Source organism: Cervus canadensis, chromosome 29 (genome assembly GCF_019320065.1).
Source record: "Cervus canadensis isolate Bull #8, Minnesota chromosome 29, ASM1932006v1, whole genome shotgun sequence".
Lineage (NCBI taxonomy): Eukaryota > Metazoa > Chordata > Mammalia > Artiodactyla > Cervidae > Cervus > Cervus canadensis.
Window position 1 is genome coordinate 45,370,820 of NC_057414.1, and position 15,449 is coordinate 45,386,268.

General features: G+C 67.9%; 1 protein-coding gene across 1 annotated transcript; it reads right to left on the minus strand.

Moving 5' to 3' along the window:
- Positions 1–205: 205 nt before the first annotated feature.
- LOC122430764 (vegetative cell wall protein gp1-like) lies at positions 206–13,769 on the minus strand. Its single transcript, XM_043451581.1, has 4 exons — positions 13,765–13,769; positions 13,360–13,536; positions 13,142–13,220; positions 206–655 (listed from the first exon to the last, which is right to left on the minus strand). The coding sequence occupies exons 1-4, from the start codon at positions 13,767–13,769 to the stop codon at positions 206–208; spliced, it is 711 nt and encodes a 236-aa protein (XP_043307516.1).
- Between the last annotated feature and the right edge of the window lie 1,680 nt (positions 13,770–15,449).

Genomic DNA, 15,449 nt, shown 5'->3' on the forward strand with positions numbered 1-15,449 from the left:
GACGGCCTGGCCCTGTGTGCTCTGCCCCCGCCCCGCGCCGGGATCCGCCGTGTGAGCCGGCCTGGGTCCTCCTGGCCCCCTGGGCCTGCGGGCCCGAGACAGCCAGGCCGGCCCTGAACCGCACCCCCCCACCACCCAGCGGCAGGGAGGCCGCCTGCCCCAAGCCCTGAAGTCACCCTGAGCCACTCCATTTAAAAGCCTGCCTTCATGCCCTTTGGGGAAGGGGGCAGTTAGAAAGTGGGGGGGTGAGGGCAGGGGGTCTGGGTGACGGGAGGGAGCCCGCCTGGCTGGGGGTCCTGTGGGGCACAGTGGGCTTGCTGTGGAGGGTGGGGGGTCCGCAGGAAGCTGAGCTGAGTCCAGAGCGAGGTTGGTCCCCAGCAGGAAGCAGAGCCCGCAGGGAAGGTGGCTGCCGCCGAGGGCTCCGGGACGGGACGTGGCGAGCGGTCAGCAGAGGCTGCACCCGGGGGCAGGCGGGAAAGGAGGGGGTCTGGGGACCCGTGGGGTGGGGGGCAGAGGCGGCACGGGGCTCCAGGAGCTGGTGCCTGGGAGCTGCCCATGGCCTGGTGTCTCCTGGAAGCAGGCTGCCGCTGGAAGCTGCCTCGAGCACCCCCGGGGGGTCAGCTGGGCCCGGCTCTTGAGTGTCCGCGGTCTTGGTCTGGGAGACAAGCAGGAAGGCGTCGTGGGTGCTCTGGGAATCAGGCTGTGTTCTCCCTGGGTGGGGGGGGTCACAAGCCACAAGGGCTGGGGGACCACCCTCTGTGCAGCCTCCCGGGTCCCCAAAGCCCATCCTGGAGCTGGGCCGTCCCCTCGGTGGGGGAGACAGTGGGGAGCCAGCCCGCCGGCTCCCCCTCCCTGAGGGACCCCAGAGGCGTCACGTGGGCCTTTGAAGCTCCCCTCGCCTGAGGGTGAAGGTCCGGGCAAACTGCAGCCTTCAGCGTTGATTTAAAGTGATGGGGAAGGTCGGGAGGGAGGCCGAGCGCAGAGTCAATGGTATTTTCCTGAGAGAAATAATTCATGGGGCCCCGCGGCCCCGAGGACCCCGACTCAAGGCCAGGGGAGGAAGCCCATCCTTCATCCGCTGCACGTCCAGAGCCGGCCGCCCCCGGATGCAGGCCCCCCGAGCCCCCCCACCCGGTGGCCCGCCGCCCCGCTCGCGGGGGCCCCCATGTCCCCCAGGGCCCGGCATCTGCGGGTCACGGCCACGGAGGAGGGGGCCGCCCCCCACCCACAGTCTCCTCAAAACCCCCAGGGCCGGCGGGTGGGATGGCCACGGCCGGGCCGCTGGGACAGAGGCAGGCGGGAGGGAGGCTGGGCGCGGTGGCCAGGCAGGGGTGGGGGTTGCCTTGCAGGCCGCGCAAGAACAGGAAGCCAGTGGGCCTTCGGCTGGGGGGCTGCCCGCCCCACCCCCAGTCACGGAGCCTGGAGAAGGGGCTGTGTGACCCCCCCGCCCCTCGCCGGCTGCAGGCTGGAGGCTGACCGAGACAGCCGGCGCCTCGGGAGGCCCTGCCCCGGGATGCGGGCCCCGCGCTGCCTTCTCTGAGACCCCGGCTCCCACTTCCTCCCACAGCTGGGAGATGACGGCGCTGCAGACTCCTGGGCCCCGCCGCTTGTTCCCCTCTGCTCCCCACACACGGGGCCTGCAGGGGGGTCTCAGGAGCCCCTGGGCTGGGCTCGCCGAGGCCTCTGCTAGTCAGCCTTGTGGGGGGCTGGGCACAGGAGGGCCTGGTGCAGTGGACTTGGGCTCCCTTCCCTGTGTGGGGACAGCCCTGCTGGGAGCACCCTGGGCCAGCGCTCGGGGAGAGCCAACTGCACTGCCCCCCCAAGGTCCCCATCTACTGTGTGGCCACGGTGGCCAGTGCGGGGCCGTGAGACTCAGGGTCCAGCAGGGAGAGCTGGCGGGCCTTTGCCGCTGAGTTATGGCTGCAGCAGGCCCGGCCCATGGCCCCCAGGACACATCCCAGACCCCCTGGCAGCGCCAGGTGAGGCCTGCCCGCCGGGCAGGGCCGCCAGGATGGAGCGGAAACCCATCTGGCCACAGCCCCTCTGCCGGCGTCTGGTTTTCCTCTCCCAGGGCCGGGGGCCCCCGGGGGGCCTCCCCATGGTGTCCTCACTCCAAGCACATTGCGGGAGTCGCCCACTGCAGGCGCCCGCTGCCTGGCCGGCCCCTCACCACTCGGGGAGGAGTGCTCGCTCCTCCTGCTGCCGGGACCTCCGCCCGAGTCCCAGGAAGCCTGCCTGTCTGAGGCTCCGTCCTCTGTGCTCTGGGTGGGCTCCCCGGCTGCCCCGACAGGGGGCCCAGGACAGGGACACAGCCGTTACCGTTGCCTGCCCCCCCGCAACTCCACACCCCCCAACCCCCTGCTAGGCCTTAAAACACAGAGGGGACTGAAGAAATCAGATCAGGGGCCCTGATGGGGGCTCTGGCGGGGTCCCCCCGCCTCCCGACTTCCGTGTAATTCAGAGCTCCGTGCACAAAGGCCTGAGTGTGCGCCCCGGCCGGTCAGCCGCCCAGTCCTGCACGTCGGCTCGGCCACCCAGGAGAGCCCAGCCTGGGGTGCGAAGGGGGGGGCGCCTCCTAGGCTGTGGCTCCTGCCTCCTGGCTGCGAAGACTGGGGCTCCCCCTCCTCACATCACAGAGGAAGGAAGAGCCCGCCAGGGTGGTTCTTTTGTGCTTCCAAGCAGCTTTATGGAGGTGTGGTTCTCATCCGTACAGTCCTCCCCGGCACGGAGTGTCCAGGCGGGGGTGTCTCCGTGGCTGGCATCACTTTGAACACAGGTTGCTGTCACCCACAGAGCGACCCCGCGCCCCGCCCCGGCCCCTGCCCACACGAGCCTGCACTCCGTCTCCGGACCTGCCTGTCGACGTGGCATGGCCGTGGAGTCACGGGGGTGTGATCTCCTGGGTCCTGCTTCTGTCACTCGCCATCACGGCCTGCAGGCCCACCCAGGCCAAGCGGCACCTCTTTAAGGTCGAGCAACACTCCGCCGTGTGCGGGAGTGGACTTCACGTGCCGTTTGCCCGTGGGAGCTCGGCATGCGTGTTACCGCTGCTCTGGGGGGTGGGGAGCTTAGCCTGGAATGTTTCACGGCAGGCTGGGCCTGCCACACCACCACCCAGGTTGTTTATCAGCCTCTGAACGTCCCCGCAGGCTGTGGGGAGAGGGGCCGGGTCCAGTGCTGAGGCCTGGGTGGGGATGTCACCCCAGCCCGCCCCCTTGGGGGCCTGGGAGCACCACTGGGGCCAGGGTCAGGGTCGGGGGACTGGCTTGGGGAGGGGCTTTCCAGCCAGCCCTGGGACGGCATTCCCGTGCCCCCTGCTTGCCTGCAGTGCTTCTCCCCGGGTGCAGACAACACATGGCTCCGGCCCTCAGAAGGCCTGTCAGCCCCACGTGAGCTCTGGCCCTTTTCTCCTGCCTCAGCTTCATGACCCACACTGAGTCCCGTCCTGACCAAGGTGCCCACCCCCTCCTGGAGCCACGCTGGCTCTCCCTCGGGGTGCCCCCACCCCGGGCAGTTCCCTCCACTTCCGCCCGCGCCCCCACCTGCCTGCCCGGCTTCTCTCAGGGTGCTCAGCACCCTGGGAGAAACGGCAAGGTGGCCCAGAGCCTGGGTCTCCTTCCCAGCGCCCCACCTGCCCCACCCGGGGGAGCCTTGCCCCGCATGTGCAGCCGGACACCCCGAGGCAGACGCAGGGACCCCAGGGCCGCCAGCTGCCTGCACGGCACACACGTCGCTCCTTCGTGCCTGTGATCACCCCCAGCGCCCATTGCCCCGGTCACTTCATTATTTCTCTGACCAGGGCTTTTCCTGGTCAAAATGATCAACATTTTTTGTGCTGCTCCCACATCTGGCTTTGATTGGCCCCCGCCTCCTCGGGTGGGTCTGGACCCCTGAGTCTGCAGTGGAGGGAAGGCAAACCGGCCCACTCTCCTCCCTGGGGGTGCCTGGGGGACGCCGTCCTTCCCCCCCTCCCCGCCCCATATCTGCACCCTGCCTGGGCCCAGCTCTGCGGGCACATCCCCGGTTCCGCCTCTGCAGGGCTGGGGCTGGGGCGCCCCTCATGCCTAGGCCCTTCCCGCCCCGTGGCCCCAGTGGCCTCCAAGGGGGCCCCACAGACTCGGCCTGCAGGTCTCCTCGCCGGCGTCCTCCCTCTCCCCTGGGCGGGTGCTCTTTTCTCCATGAAGGCGCCCCCAAGAGTGTCCTCATGGAGAGTCCTGGTTTGGGGCGCCCAGCAGGCCACTCTGCAGGTCGAAGTCAGCCCCCCTTTCCTCTGGCCCGCCCGCCTGGGTGACCTGTCCCTTTAGTCCTCCCAGCCCGAGTCCCAGGAGCTGCTCGCCCCCTGAGCCTCTGCCCCGAGCCAGCCCTCCTGCTGCCGAAGCTGGCGGAGGGGACAGCACAGGCTCTGACATGGGGGGGTGCTGCTTTTTGAGCGGGAGAACCCGCCAGTGCCTGGATGCTCTTAGAATTGGCACTGACGGTGTAGGGGGGTCTGTGCCCCCTGCCCCGCTCCTAACGTGCATGTGCAGAGGCTTTCTGGATGCCCCCCTTGCTGTGCCTCCTCCAGCCCCGTGACACTCCGCATGGCCACAGACCCTGGGCAACAGGCCTCTGGGCTGTGGGCAGAGGGGTGGCGGGATGGTGCCCGCCTGCAGAAGCATGCCCGCCGACCACCAGGGAGGCCGGCCCTCAGGGGCGACCGCTGGGCTGGGCCTCGCGTCCCCTCGGAGGCGGGCGGTGCGGGCCTCACAGACCCCCTCAGGCCGCGCCGGAGCCCTGACAGCCGGGACAGCTCACGCTGCTGCCGGGGTCTCTCTGGACTTTGCTGGCGGCCAGAGCCCTAAATAACTCTTAGAAAAACCAGCGTCAGCCCCAAACCGTGGGATATCTGATTTGTAGCCCTAATAAAACCCCACGCCTGCGGTCAGAGGGGGAGCCGTGTGAGTCCGGAGGTAGAGAGGTCGTGTGTCACGCGGGTGTGTGTGCGCGCGTGTGAGCGAGAGTTCGAGTGAGGGGAACTGTAGGGGGAGGCCCCCTCAGCTCCGGGCCCCACTGAGGCCTGCCGTGGGCCCCGGGGCGGGCGGCCCCTCGCTCTAGTGCTGCGGGGCCTCGAGGCCCAGGCGTCCGGCCCTCCCCTCCGAGCTGCCGGCCTTGCTGCCATGAAGCCTGGGCTGCGGCCTTGTCCTTCTCATCTACTGATGTCCACGTTCTCCACCCGGGGGTGCGTCCCCCTGCAGACCCCTGCCCAGGCCAGGGCTCTGTCCCTACGGCTGCCCATCACCGTGCCCGGCGTCCTGTGCGGCCTGCCATGCCCCAGGTCCCTGCCAGGTGACCCCCGCACGTGGCCACGGAGTGGCAGGGTGGGCACGGCAGAGGCCCCAGGAGGTCAGTAGAACTGTGGGAGGGCCCACGGGGCATCCAGGCCTGGGATGGGGGGAGGTGGGCACCTGGTCACTGCCGGTGTGGCGGCCCCGAATGTGCCACCCATCCTGCTGGCCTGAGAAACATCCCTTCACGCTGGCCCGTGACCCCCACGGAGCCTTGGCGGCTGGTCCCTCCGGAGCAACTCCAGGACTCTGCTCCTCCAGCCCGTGTTCAATCTAACCCGCATACAGAGTGTCCCTGGGGGTGCGCCCAGCCCCACACGCTGCCCCTGCTGCCCGGCCAGCCCCTGGCACCCCCAGAACCCCGGCTGCCCGCTCTGTGGTCCAGGGGGCCACCTGGCCTCGGGAGTCTCTGCGCTGCTGTTGGTTCTGTTTCCACCTAAGGAGACCCTCCGTCCCCGGGTTCCTTCCTGCTGTGTCCCTTGGCCCCATGTGTCTCTCAGCTCGGGGCTCGTGAATTTCCCCTCCCACCGCTCTACGAGGCTTCCCCCCGGGCCTTGGGGGGCTTCAGGAAAGGCCCTCGCCTCCCGAGGTGCATCTGTGTGGCTGAGTGTGTGGGGGGTGATGCCCCCAGAACTAGTCCTAGTCACTTGTCCCCAGACACCACAACTGTTGTGCCCCCCCACCCACGCCACCCAGGTCTCCCCTGGATCTGGGGGCCACCTGGTGCGTGACCACACTGGGCTTGCCCTGTGTCCCCAAGAAGAGGCAGTGCAAGTGCCCCAAGGTGTCTCCTAAAAATAACAGTCGGGCACAGGGCCCTCGGGGCCAGTCCTGAAGGAGGCCAGTGGGATTAAGACCAGCTGCCGCTCCCATCCCCAGCCTGTCCTCACCTCCCGAGCGTCCCCGGCTTCCCCGTCCCCTGGCCTCACCCCGGCTAAATCCGCCTTGGCCCCTCGGCTGGTACAAAACGGGAAAACTGTGCGTTCCGAGCCTCCTCTGGGGCTTAGGGGGTAAGGGGAGCCGCAGCTGTGAGCAGAGTGGTGAGCGACGCCCTTTATCTGAAAATATCGAGTTGCCGCCGGGATGCTGGGCCCGCGTGCCAGCCCTCCTGGCTCCTGCTGAAATTCAAATAGCTTCGGGAGGTGGGTCGCAGCTGTCCACATCAGTCAAGATGACCCCGGCCGGAACGGGTCCCAGCTCCCCTGAACGCAGGCTTTGCCAGGGTGCTGGAAGGCCCCCCGGAGAGGCCCCCAGGAGGGGAGCAGAAAGTGACCACACTGGCCATCCCAAAGCCCTGGCGGCGGGCTTGGCCTCCATTCCCAGGGCCGGCCGATGTCCTCCCGATTTCTCCTCCCCACCCAGAGACCCCGTACGGGCCGGAGTGCTGGGCCCCGTCCCGGGCAGAGCCCCGGGCACCAAGGCCGCGGGGGACCGCGGGGCGTGGGGGCAGGAGGGAGGCAGGACAGGAAGTGTCGCCCGGGGTCTGTGTGCCGGGACAGAGGGGCAGGGAACCAGGAAGGCCCTTACAGCAGGAAGCTGGGACCCAGAGCAGCAAGGAAGAGGCTGCAGGCCGTGCGGTGACCCCGGGGCAGGAGGGGGCCAGGCGCCGGCTGGGCGTGCTGGGCCTGGCATGCGGGCCACATGCTTGCCCACGGGGCTCATGGAACATTCTTGCAGGGGGCCGGGGCCCGAGGTGTGTGCATCCCGAGGTGGGGGGGTGGGCGCCGGGCGCTATAACGGGAGGAACACACACACTTAGTCACCTCTGAGGTATGGCTCCCCGGCCGCACCCGTGTCGTTGCCATGGCGACTCCGGGAGGGGCTGCAAACAGCCCCAAACAGAGTGGCCCCCTGACTCCTGGTCGCCCCCTCGAGGGGTGGGACGCTCGGAGAGACACTGCCAAGTTTGGGAGAAGGAGCTTGCAGGCTGGCCTCGCTCCAGCCCTGTCCTGGGATGTGTGCACCCCATCCCAGCCCTGCCCCGCCTGGCCCGGAGCCTGGAGCCACTTGGGGGCCAGGGCACCAGGGCTGAGGGGCTGGGACCAGGTGGCCAGGCCCCCCAGGTTCAGGGCACCCCAGAGTGCTGGGCTGGTCTCTTTGTCAAGAGAGGGGCCTGGCTTGCTTCAAACTCAGATTCCGGGGGCTTTCGGGCCTGTGGCTCACGGACAAGCCCCCTCCCAGCACATCTGCCTCTCCTTCCATTAAAGTAGAGACCCAGTGATCCCCACCGCAAGTCCCCCTGCTGCTCAAGCTGTCAGGGTCCTGGGCCATCCGAGCGGGACTGGAGTAGGGGGCACGGGTAAGGAGGGGTCCCCAGGATGGAGTCCCAGGGCGGCCGCCTGATGAGGCAGTCATATTACACCCTGAGGGCGGTCAGGGCCAGCGTTCAGCCTGGGAGCCCTGCCCCCTAAGAGAGGCCCCTTCCTACCGCCCCCTCCCCAGGAATGCGGCCCGGGGCTTGGCACCCGCATGCCCAAGGAGCACCCACCCACCTTTCTGGGGTGCCGGCCTGGCCCGAGCAGTGACCTGGGATTGGCCAAGGGCTGAAGAGGAGGCTTTGGTCCAGGGCAGGGACTGCCGGGGACCACCCAGAGGGGTTCTGTCTGCAAAGCGGGGAGCGTGCCAACGGCCTGGGCAGCCTGGGGTATCTTCCATGCCCCCCAGCAGGCTGACACCTGGGCCCACCAGGGCAGCCCAGAGCTCCCGCACCCACCGCACCCAGGCTGGGCCCCCGGAGGGCGGACGGCCTGGGTGGACCCAGCGCCAGGGCTCGGGTGGGAGACGGTGTCTCTCAACTGTGCGTGCATCATGCCCCCGCGGGCGGCGCTGTCGGCCAGGAGGGAGCCAGGCCCTGCTCGGAAAGGTCGTGTGCGGTGACGGCTGCACTGCCCTTCCCGGCCCAGCTGTCAGCAACCTGAACCCCGGGCGAGGGCTAAATCAGGGTCTGACGCAGGGGCCGAGGCATCACGGGACGTCCGAGGCTCCATGGCCGCAGGCGCGTCCAGCAGGGCAGCCGGCAGCCACACGCGTTTCCCATCGCACTCGAGCATGCCCGCCGTGTGGATGCCTGGCCCCCCGAGGGCCCGGGCTCAGCCCCCTCCCCAGCCCCAGCTCAGGCCCCCAGCCCCTGCCTTCCGGCCCTCATCGGCGTTCCGGGTTAAGGGCCCGGGTTCAGCCCTCCTCGCACGGCTGGGTCTTATCTCTGGGAAAGAGATTATGGTGCTTCTGACATTAAATTTTCATGCTGAAGTTTTCAGCATGTAGTTTGAAAAGTTTTTTTTTTTTTTTTTTTTTCCCCAAATAGCACCTGGAGGGGAGGACAAGAAGGATGTTGAGTCTGCACAAAAACGACTTTGAACCTGGGGGTGGGAGGGACCCGCCATCCGTCAAGTCTCGCTCCATGCTGCAGCCAACCCCTCCCCCTCCCCGAACTTGAGTTATGGATTCTGGCCACACAAGCCTCCTCGCTGGGGCTCGGCTCCCACCAGAACCCCTCCAGCCCCCCAAATCCTGCCAGCTGCCGGTCCCTGGACTTGGGGTGGATGCCCAGGGTGGCCTGAGGTCACAGGGCTTTAGCATCGCGCATTGTTCTTTGTCCTGGGCGCCAGCCCCAGGCGGCCACGCTCACGTTTGCGGGGCTGCGGGCAGCCAGCTGTCCTGTACCCCACCCCCACCCCCGGCCCCAGGAGAGGCGCGCTGAGGGAACCAGGGGCTGGAGACCGCGCTGTGCCCTGGGGGTCCTGGGGTCCCCACTGCGGCAAGCGTTTCTGCCCAACTGTGTCTTCAGGAGGCTGAAGGGCCTACTTGGGAAACCTAGTCTCAACTCGTGGGTTGGGTCATTTCGATCTAGGGCTTTCCGAACATCGGGTCCACTAGAGGTCACCCACTGACCCCGGCCTGCCTCATTATGTCCCAGCCGGACGGCTGTGACACCTGATGGGATCCAGAAGGCCTGGGGCGGGCGGCGGGCTGGAGGTGGGGGTGGGGCAGCCGGCCGGGGTGGGCTGGGGGCTGCGGGCTCTGCTCGCCCAGCCTCACCCGAGCTCCAGGGCTCTGAGCAGAGGGCCCCCCTCATTGCCCACAGGCCAGCCGGGGCCTCCGGGGCCCGAGTCCGGGTGGGCTCCCCACATCCTGAATGTCCTCAGTGTCGGCCAGGCCCGCGTCCTTGGCCTGTGGGCCTGCTCCCACTCGGGACGTGGCCCTGCGCCCTCCAGGCCCACTCCCTTCCCACGGCCCCGAGGGTGAGGGGCGGCCCCAGGTACACCGTCCCCCAGGAGCCTCCTTCCAGCCTCAGCAAGCCCCGCGTGCCCCTCCTGGCGAGACGAAGTGGCCCCCACCCTGCCCAGCCCACCACCCCGGAGCCCCAGCTGCCCTCTACAGCCGGGGTCCCTCTCGGGCCATCCCTCCTGGCCCTCATGGCCTGTTCCTCAGGAAACGGAATTATCGGGCTTGATCCGAGACCCCCTTCTCTCTCGTGACCTCCCCGTGGCCCCAGATGAGGCCCACACACAGAAGAGGTCTCCCCGAGGTCCAGCGGGCTGCCCTCACCTCATCTCCAGACGAGCCCGCCCACCTGTGGTCCCAGCCTTCCCCTCTTTCTCCCTTGGGGTCCCTGACGGACGCCCCCTACACCCGCCCTGTGGCTCTTGGCCCTTCTCTACTTCCTGCCCAAGTGCTGCCCACTCTCACCCGCAGTGACCCACCAAGAGTGACCACTGGGGCATGCTCAGGTCCTTCCTGTGCCCGCCAGGCCTCCTCCTGCAGAAAGACCCTGGGGATTTGCTTCTGGGCTGCTCTGCGAGCCCCCCCAGTGCCCCCACCCCGCCTGGGGCCGAGCCCCGCCCTGCAGCCCCCGTCTTCCAGGCGCCAGTTAGCCCTGAGGTCAAGCCTTCCTCCGTCAGGAGGGGGCCCCGTGAGAACTGGGGGCAGGAGGGGGGCACGTGGGAAGGTGCCCTCGGGGCCGGCAGGGCCTCTGGCTCCATCCGCTTCCTTCCTCCTCCCTCGGCTCCCAGGGGAAAGGTGCTCGGAGCAGGGTCTCGGAGGAGGCCTGAGTGAGGGACCCGCCCCGGGATGTCTGACGCATGGTGGACGTTTAACCCTCTCCCTGGTGACGCGGACAGCCCGGCCCGGAGTGACCAGGCATGCCCGCCCCGGGCACAGAGCCGGCAGGGCTGGTGGCCCCGGAGCCCTGGAAAGGGGAGACAGGGCCGCAGTGTCCAGGGCGGGCAGCTGCCTCTTCCTGTCCCCTCTGGGCCCGGCTTGTGGGCTCAGAGCTCCGTGCTTGCTGCAAACCCCGCACGCAGCGAACGGCCCGGCCACCTTCCCCGGGGACCCTCCCACCACGCTCCTCTGGGGCCTCTCCTCTCTCCTTACCCTTCCTGCCCACCCCCAAGGCCCTTCCCAACTCCTAAGGGGAGCAAAGTGGCCAGGGTACCCTCTTCCCCGCCGCTCCCCCTCCACCTGCTGGCCCAGCTACAGAGACAGGCAGGCAAGCCCCGGGAGGAGGGCACCCCGGACCTGCCTGGAACCCCGCAGGCAGCCGTGGCCCCTGGGAACGGGATCCAGACAACAGGCCAGCACGTCTCTTGGGATGGGAAGTCCTGTTCAAGTAAGGCCTTGGCTCTGCTGGCTGGAGGACCGGGTTGTTTCTGGATCCCCTGTGCCCTCACCTTGCCAAGGGACCCCAAGTCCAGTCCCACCGAGGTTCAGAGGCTCGTGAGCGCTTCAGCGGGGCCTCAGGGTCATGTGGCAAGGTGAGCGGCAGTGCACCCTCACCCGGCGCTGGGACGAGGCGGCCTCGGCCAAACTCACATGGTCCGCCGGGGCTCAGCTGCCGGGGCTCAGCTGCCCCTTAGATGGAGATGCTCAGGCCCCAGTGCAGTGACCACTCACTGGCCCAGGCCAGACACGGCCCCGCCAGGTGAGACCCGCCCCCGTCCCAGGACAGGCTCCAGCCGCCCCTGGCTGAGGTTCTCCATCCAGTGGTTCCACAGAGAGATCCCCTGGCCCCTACGCACCCATCCCCACCCGCCGGCATGGCTTCCCTGGGCGTCCGTCAGCCACCTCGACCCCCAGGGCCCCCAGGCCACCACCGTCATGGCCCAGAGTCTCACTGCATCTTTCTTGCCTGCTGCCCTCCTGCTGCTCTGGGAGAGGCAGAGCAGGAAGCGGGTGGGAGTTTCAGGGTGGCCCAGAGCACCTCTGGGGAGAGGAGGTTGCCAGGAGGCTGGAGCAGAAACTGAACCACCTGTGAGAGAGAGCCTGGGAAGGGCAGAGAGCGTTCAGTGGGGACAACGGGAGGAGAAGAAGAAGGATTTGGGGGAGAGAGACAGCTCGGGGCTTGGGGAAGGGGACAAACATGAGCCTGGAAGAGGCAGAGGACTGGAGGGGAGGGAATGGAGCTCCGGGGCCGGAGGGAAGAGTGTCCTGATGCCCACTCCAGGGGAGAGGAGGGGGTGGGCACAGGGTGGGCAGCGTCCGTCCATCCGAAGAACAGCATCTTCCTTCTTGCTGAGGAAGCAAGATGGGAGCGATTGTGTGTGGCCGTGTGTAGCTGTGGGGGCCCTCGGCGCCCCCCTCCCCCACCGCCATCCACATGGGCAGCTGGGGTCCCCTCTAGTGGCGGACACAAAGCTGGAAGAGACATGTGTATCTCGGAGGTTGTCAGTGGAGGCAGGGGATGTAGGATGGGCTGGGAGTCCCTGGCCACATTCTGCCCTCCTGGCAGCCCTGTTGGAGGCTGGGGCATCTCTGGGCAATGTGGGGGTCGGGGCGGGGAAGGAGGGGTTATAGACAGACAGTGGTCTTCAGAGCTGTCCCGTGTTCCCTCCCAGACTGAGGGCAGGGTGCTGGGGTTCGGGGTCTGGATGAAGGGGGCCTTGTCCCAGGGGCCAAGTGGTGTCGAGTCACTCAATCAGAAGAGACACTGAGGAGACTTCTAGAGACCCAGATCTGCCTCCTCGCCCTTGCCCCTTTCCCAGGACCCCCCTCAGGGCCAGCGGGGCCCGAGCTCTGCGGCCCCCTGTGGACCCCGCCGCGCCGGGCCACGGGCCCCTTCCCTCCTGGCCTCTGTTTTCTCACCTGAGGGGACGGCCTGTCTCCACGGAGCTGGGGCTGGATGGTGTCTGAAGAAACCCCACAGAACGCACAGCACCGTGGTGTTCAAGGCCCAAGTCGGGGGGTGGGGGGCCAGGACAAAGGCGCGGGGCAGGGCCCGGACCCCTGGCGCCTTTGTTCAGCTGGCACCAATGATTTGCTTAAATCAGAGCTCCAGCCCAGTGGGGTTGGGGGCTCAGGAAATAGGGTGAGGGGCACAGGGGCCTTTCCCTGACGACGTCTGCTTCTCCCTGAAGCCGATTAGACTCCACGCAAGGCCCGTGGCGGTGGCCTACTTGTCCAGTGGGAGCAGGGTGCGAGAGGGTGGAGCGGACCAGCCTTCTGGGACCAGGGCGCCCTGGAGGGCCAGCTGCACTCCCTACCTCCTGGAAGCCAGGGTGGGAGGAAACAGGCTGACACTGCGTGGGATTGGAGACACTTCCTGATTTGGGGTGGGGCTGAGCTCCCCCAGGGGCCACGGCTGGACACTTGGGTGCCAAGGTCCCGGCTGGGGCTGGCAGAGGGGCGGCCGCCTCCAGGTGGGACTCGGACTCTCCTTCAGGGAGCGGTGGCCAAGGGGAGGCATCACCCCCTCCAGAGCAGGAAACCCAGCACCCCGTGGTCACATCCTTAGAGCCCAGAAGCCCTCACCTGGCCCTGTGCCGGGCTGGACCCTGAGGCTCTTCAAGGGCTAGCTCCAGCCTGGACACCTGGGAACTGACCTGTCCCAAGCTGGACAGCCGAGACGCCGTGGCCGTGCTGGGCTCCAGCCCAAGGTGGTCTCCGGGTTGGTGCTGGGGGCTGGGGGGAGAGGGTTGCTTTTCATGGTTTGGCTGAGGGGACGGCAAAGATGTCCTCCGTCCCAACCCAAGCGCCTCCTTCACGCGTGGACATGGCCGCACGCCAGTCTCCATCCCAGGTCCATCCTTGACCATCTCACCAAGACCCGGGGAGACACAGTGTCTTCTCCCCCACCGGCCGGCTGGGAAATGGCCCACGATGCAGGGCGCACGCCAGGATGGCCGGGGATTGGTCACTGCCTGAATGTCCGCGGACGGATGCCCGGGTGCCCTTGGGCAGCCTTCCCCTCGCCACAGGCTGTCCAGGCCGGGAAACCCTAAGCCAAAGGGATTAAGAAGAAAGGACAGAATCGGCAGTTCCTTTGGCTGTGCCTGATTGAGCCTCGTTTAGTGTATATTCGCTCGGTGGGTACAAACACGGAGGTGGCGACGCCAGGAGCCCGGCCCCGCTCCCATCTCTCTACTTAGCGGGCTCGGAGGCCGCCACGCCCCCACCACGTCCCACTGCCACGCCACGCCCCCACCACGCCACGTCCCACCACTACGCCATGCCCCACCCCCCCCCACCGCCACGCCACGCCCCCACCGCCACGCCACGCCCGCACGGCAGCCATGCCCCGCCACGCCCCCACCACGGCAAGGCAGGCCCCAACACACCAAGCCCTCACCACGCCTCGCCCCCACCTGCCACGCCTCACCCCCTGTTACGCCACACCCCCTGCCATGCCACACCACGCCCCCTGCCACGCCCACCGGTCCCAGGGGCGCCTTCTTGCACATTCCTGTCGTCAGCCAGGAGGGCTCCTTCGGAGGGATGGGATGCGTGGGGACCCTCTGCGTGCACCCCTAAGCCGGTTCCCAGGACCCCGCTTGGACCCCGCTCTGTCCACAGCCCGGAAAGTCCTTCCTCCCCGGGGTCTCCGCTCCACCTGGGTGCAGGAGCTGCCAGCCTCTTGCCCTGGGCCACGCTGGGGGACGCCCTCCCCAGACCCCGGCCCCTTCCCACCTGGGACCCAGGCATCTCCTGTCAGCTGAAATTCACTTTGAGGGGGGTCTGGGCACCCTGAGCTCCTGTAACTGCAGAGCTGGGGTCTTGGGCTGCCTGACTGGGGGCCCCAGGGTCCCCCCTGCACCCTCCTGGCTCCCTCCCCTGCTGGAGGCTTCCTGGGGTGAGGTGAGGTGGAGGGAAAGCCACTTGGGTCCTTCCCAGGGTGAGGGGCCACAGTGCCCTTTCTGCCCTCCCACCTGTCAGAAACAGGACATTGACGGTGGCCTAAACTGCCAAATACTGCAGGCCCCTTGGGGGTGGGGGAGGGCTGCCAAAGGGACCCCAACGGATGGTCCAGGATCTGCGCTCACCACCCCCGAACACACCCCTCCAGCCCACGCTGGTCTATCCCCTGCTGGGCGCAGCCTCCCACACAGGACCCTCCCGGGGTTCTGGGATGGGCCTGGTTCTGTTTTACTCTGTGACAGAGCCGCCGCAGTGCTGGCTTGGAGGGGTGTGGGTGGGGCTGGCTGTCCCCCGGCCCACTCACAGACCCGACCACTTAACGAGTAATGAAGTCCAGGTGGCCCCTTGTGAGCCTAGATCCTCGCTGGCTGCAGGACCCACATCCTGCCCTGGAGCAGCTAATGACAGCCAGAGGCTGCAAGGCGAGACCCCCTCCCCTTTGCTGGCAGGGCCATGTGGCCAGCCCTCCAGCCGGCAGGTGGGCAGCCGGGCCCCAGCCTCGGGACGTGGGCCCCTTCTCTGTATCTCCCTGGTCTATCCCCCTGGGTCCTGCCGCCTTGACCCAGCCTGGGGACTTGGGGAGAGTAGTTGACATTTCTGTCTCACGTGGCCCCTGAGGAAGTGACACCGACTGGCCTTCCTGCCCGTCTGCCTCCTGGGGTGAGGTTCCAGGAGGCCGGGTGAGGCAAGGCCTTTCTGCTTGAGCAGAGGAAGAGCCCAGAGCGATGGTGATGGCTGCCCAGGCGCGGGAGGGTGCCCACCACCTCCCTACCCCTGACAGATGAGCCCGATGCAGCCTCTGTTACATCCTTTTCACCCCAATAAAGCAAAGACCACTCACAGGGCTGTGACACAGATGCGCTCCGGACTGTCTGTAGGCGCCACGCTCCCCAGGGGGCAGTACCCATGGGCAGCAAGGGGGTGTCCCACCGGCCCAGCCCTGGGGCCGCTGCACCTGCTGGCTCCACCCGACCCCACCAGGACAGTCTCCTCTCA

Bases quoted from the DNA above. Each gene is read 5' to 3' on its own strand.
- LOC122430764 (XM_043451581.1), bottom strand. The intron at 13,221-13,359 runs GTGAGATGGTCA...CTCTCCCCCCAG, and splicing joins CTGTGTCTCCCCGGGTCTTG to CCCCCAGCACCAACCCGGAG. The intron at 656-13,141 runs GTCAGTTCCCAG...CTTGTCTCCCAG, and splicing joins GGCTGTCCAGCTTGGGACAG to ACCAAGACCGCGGACACTCA.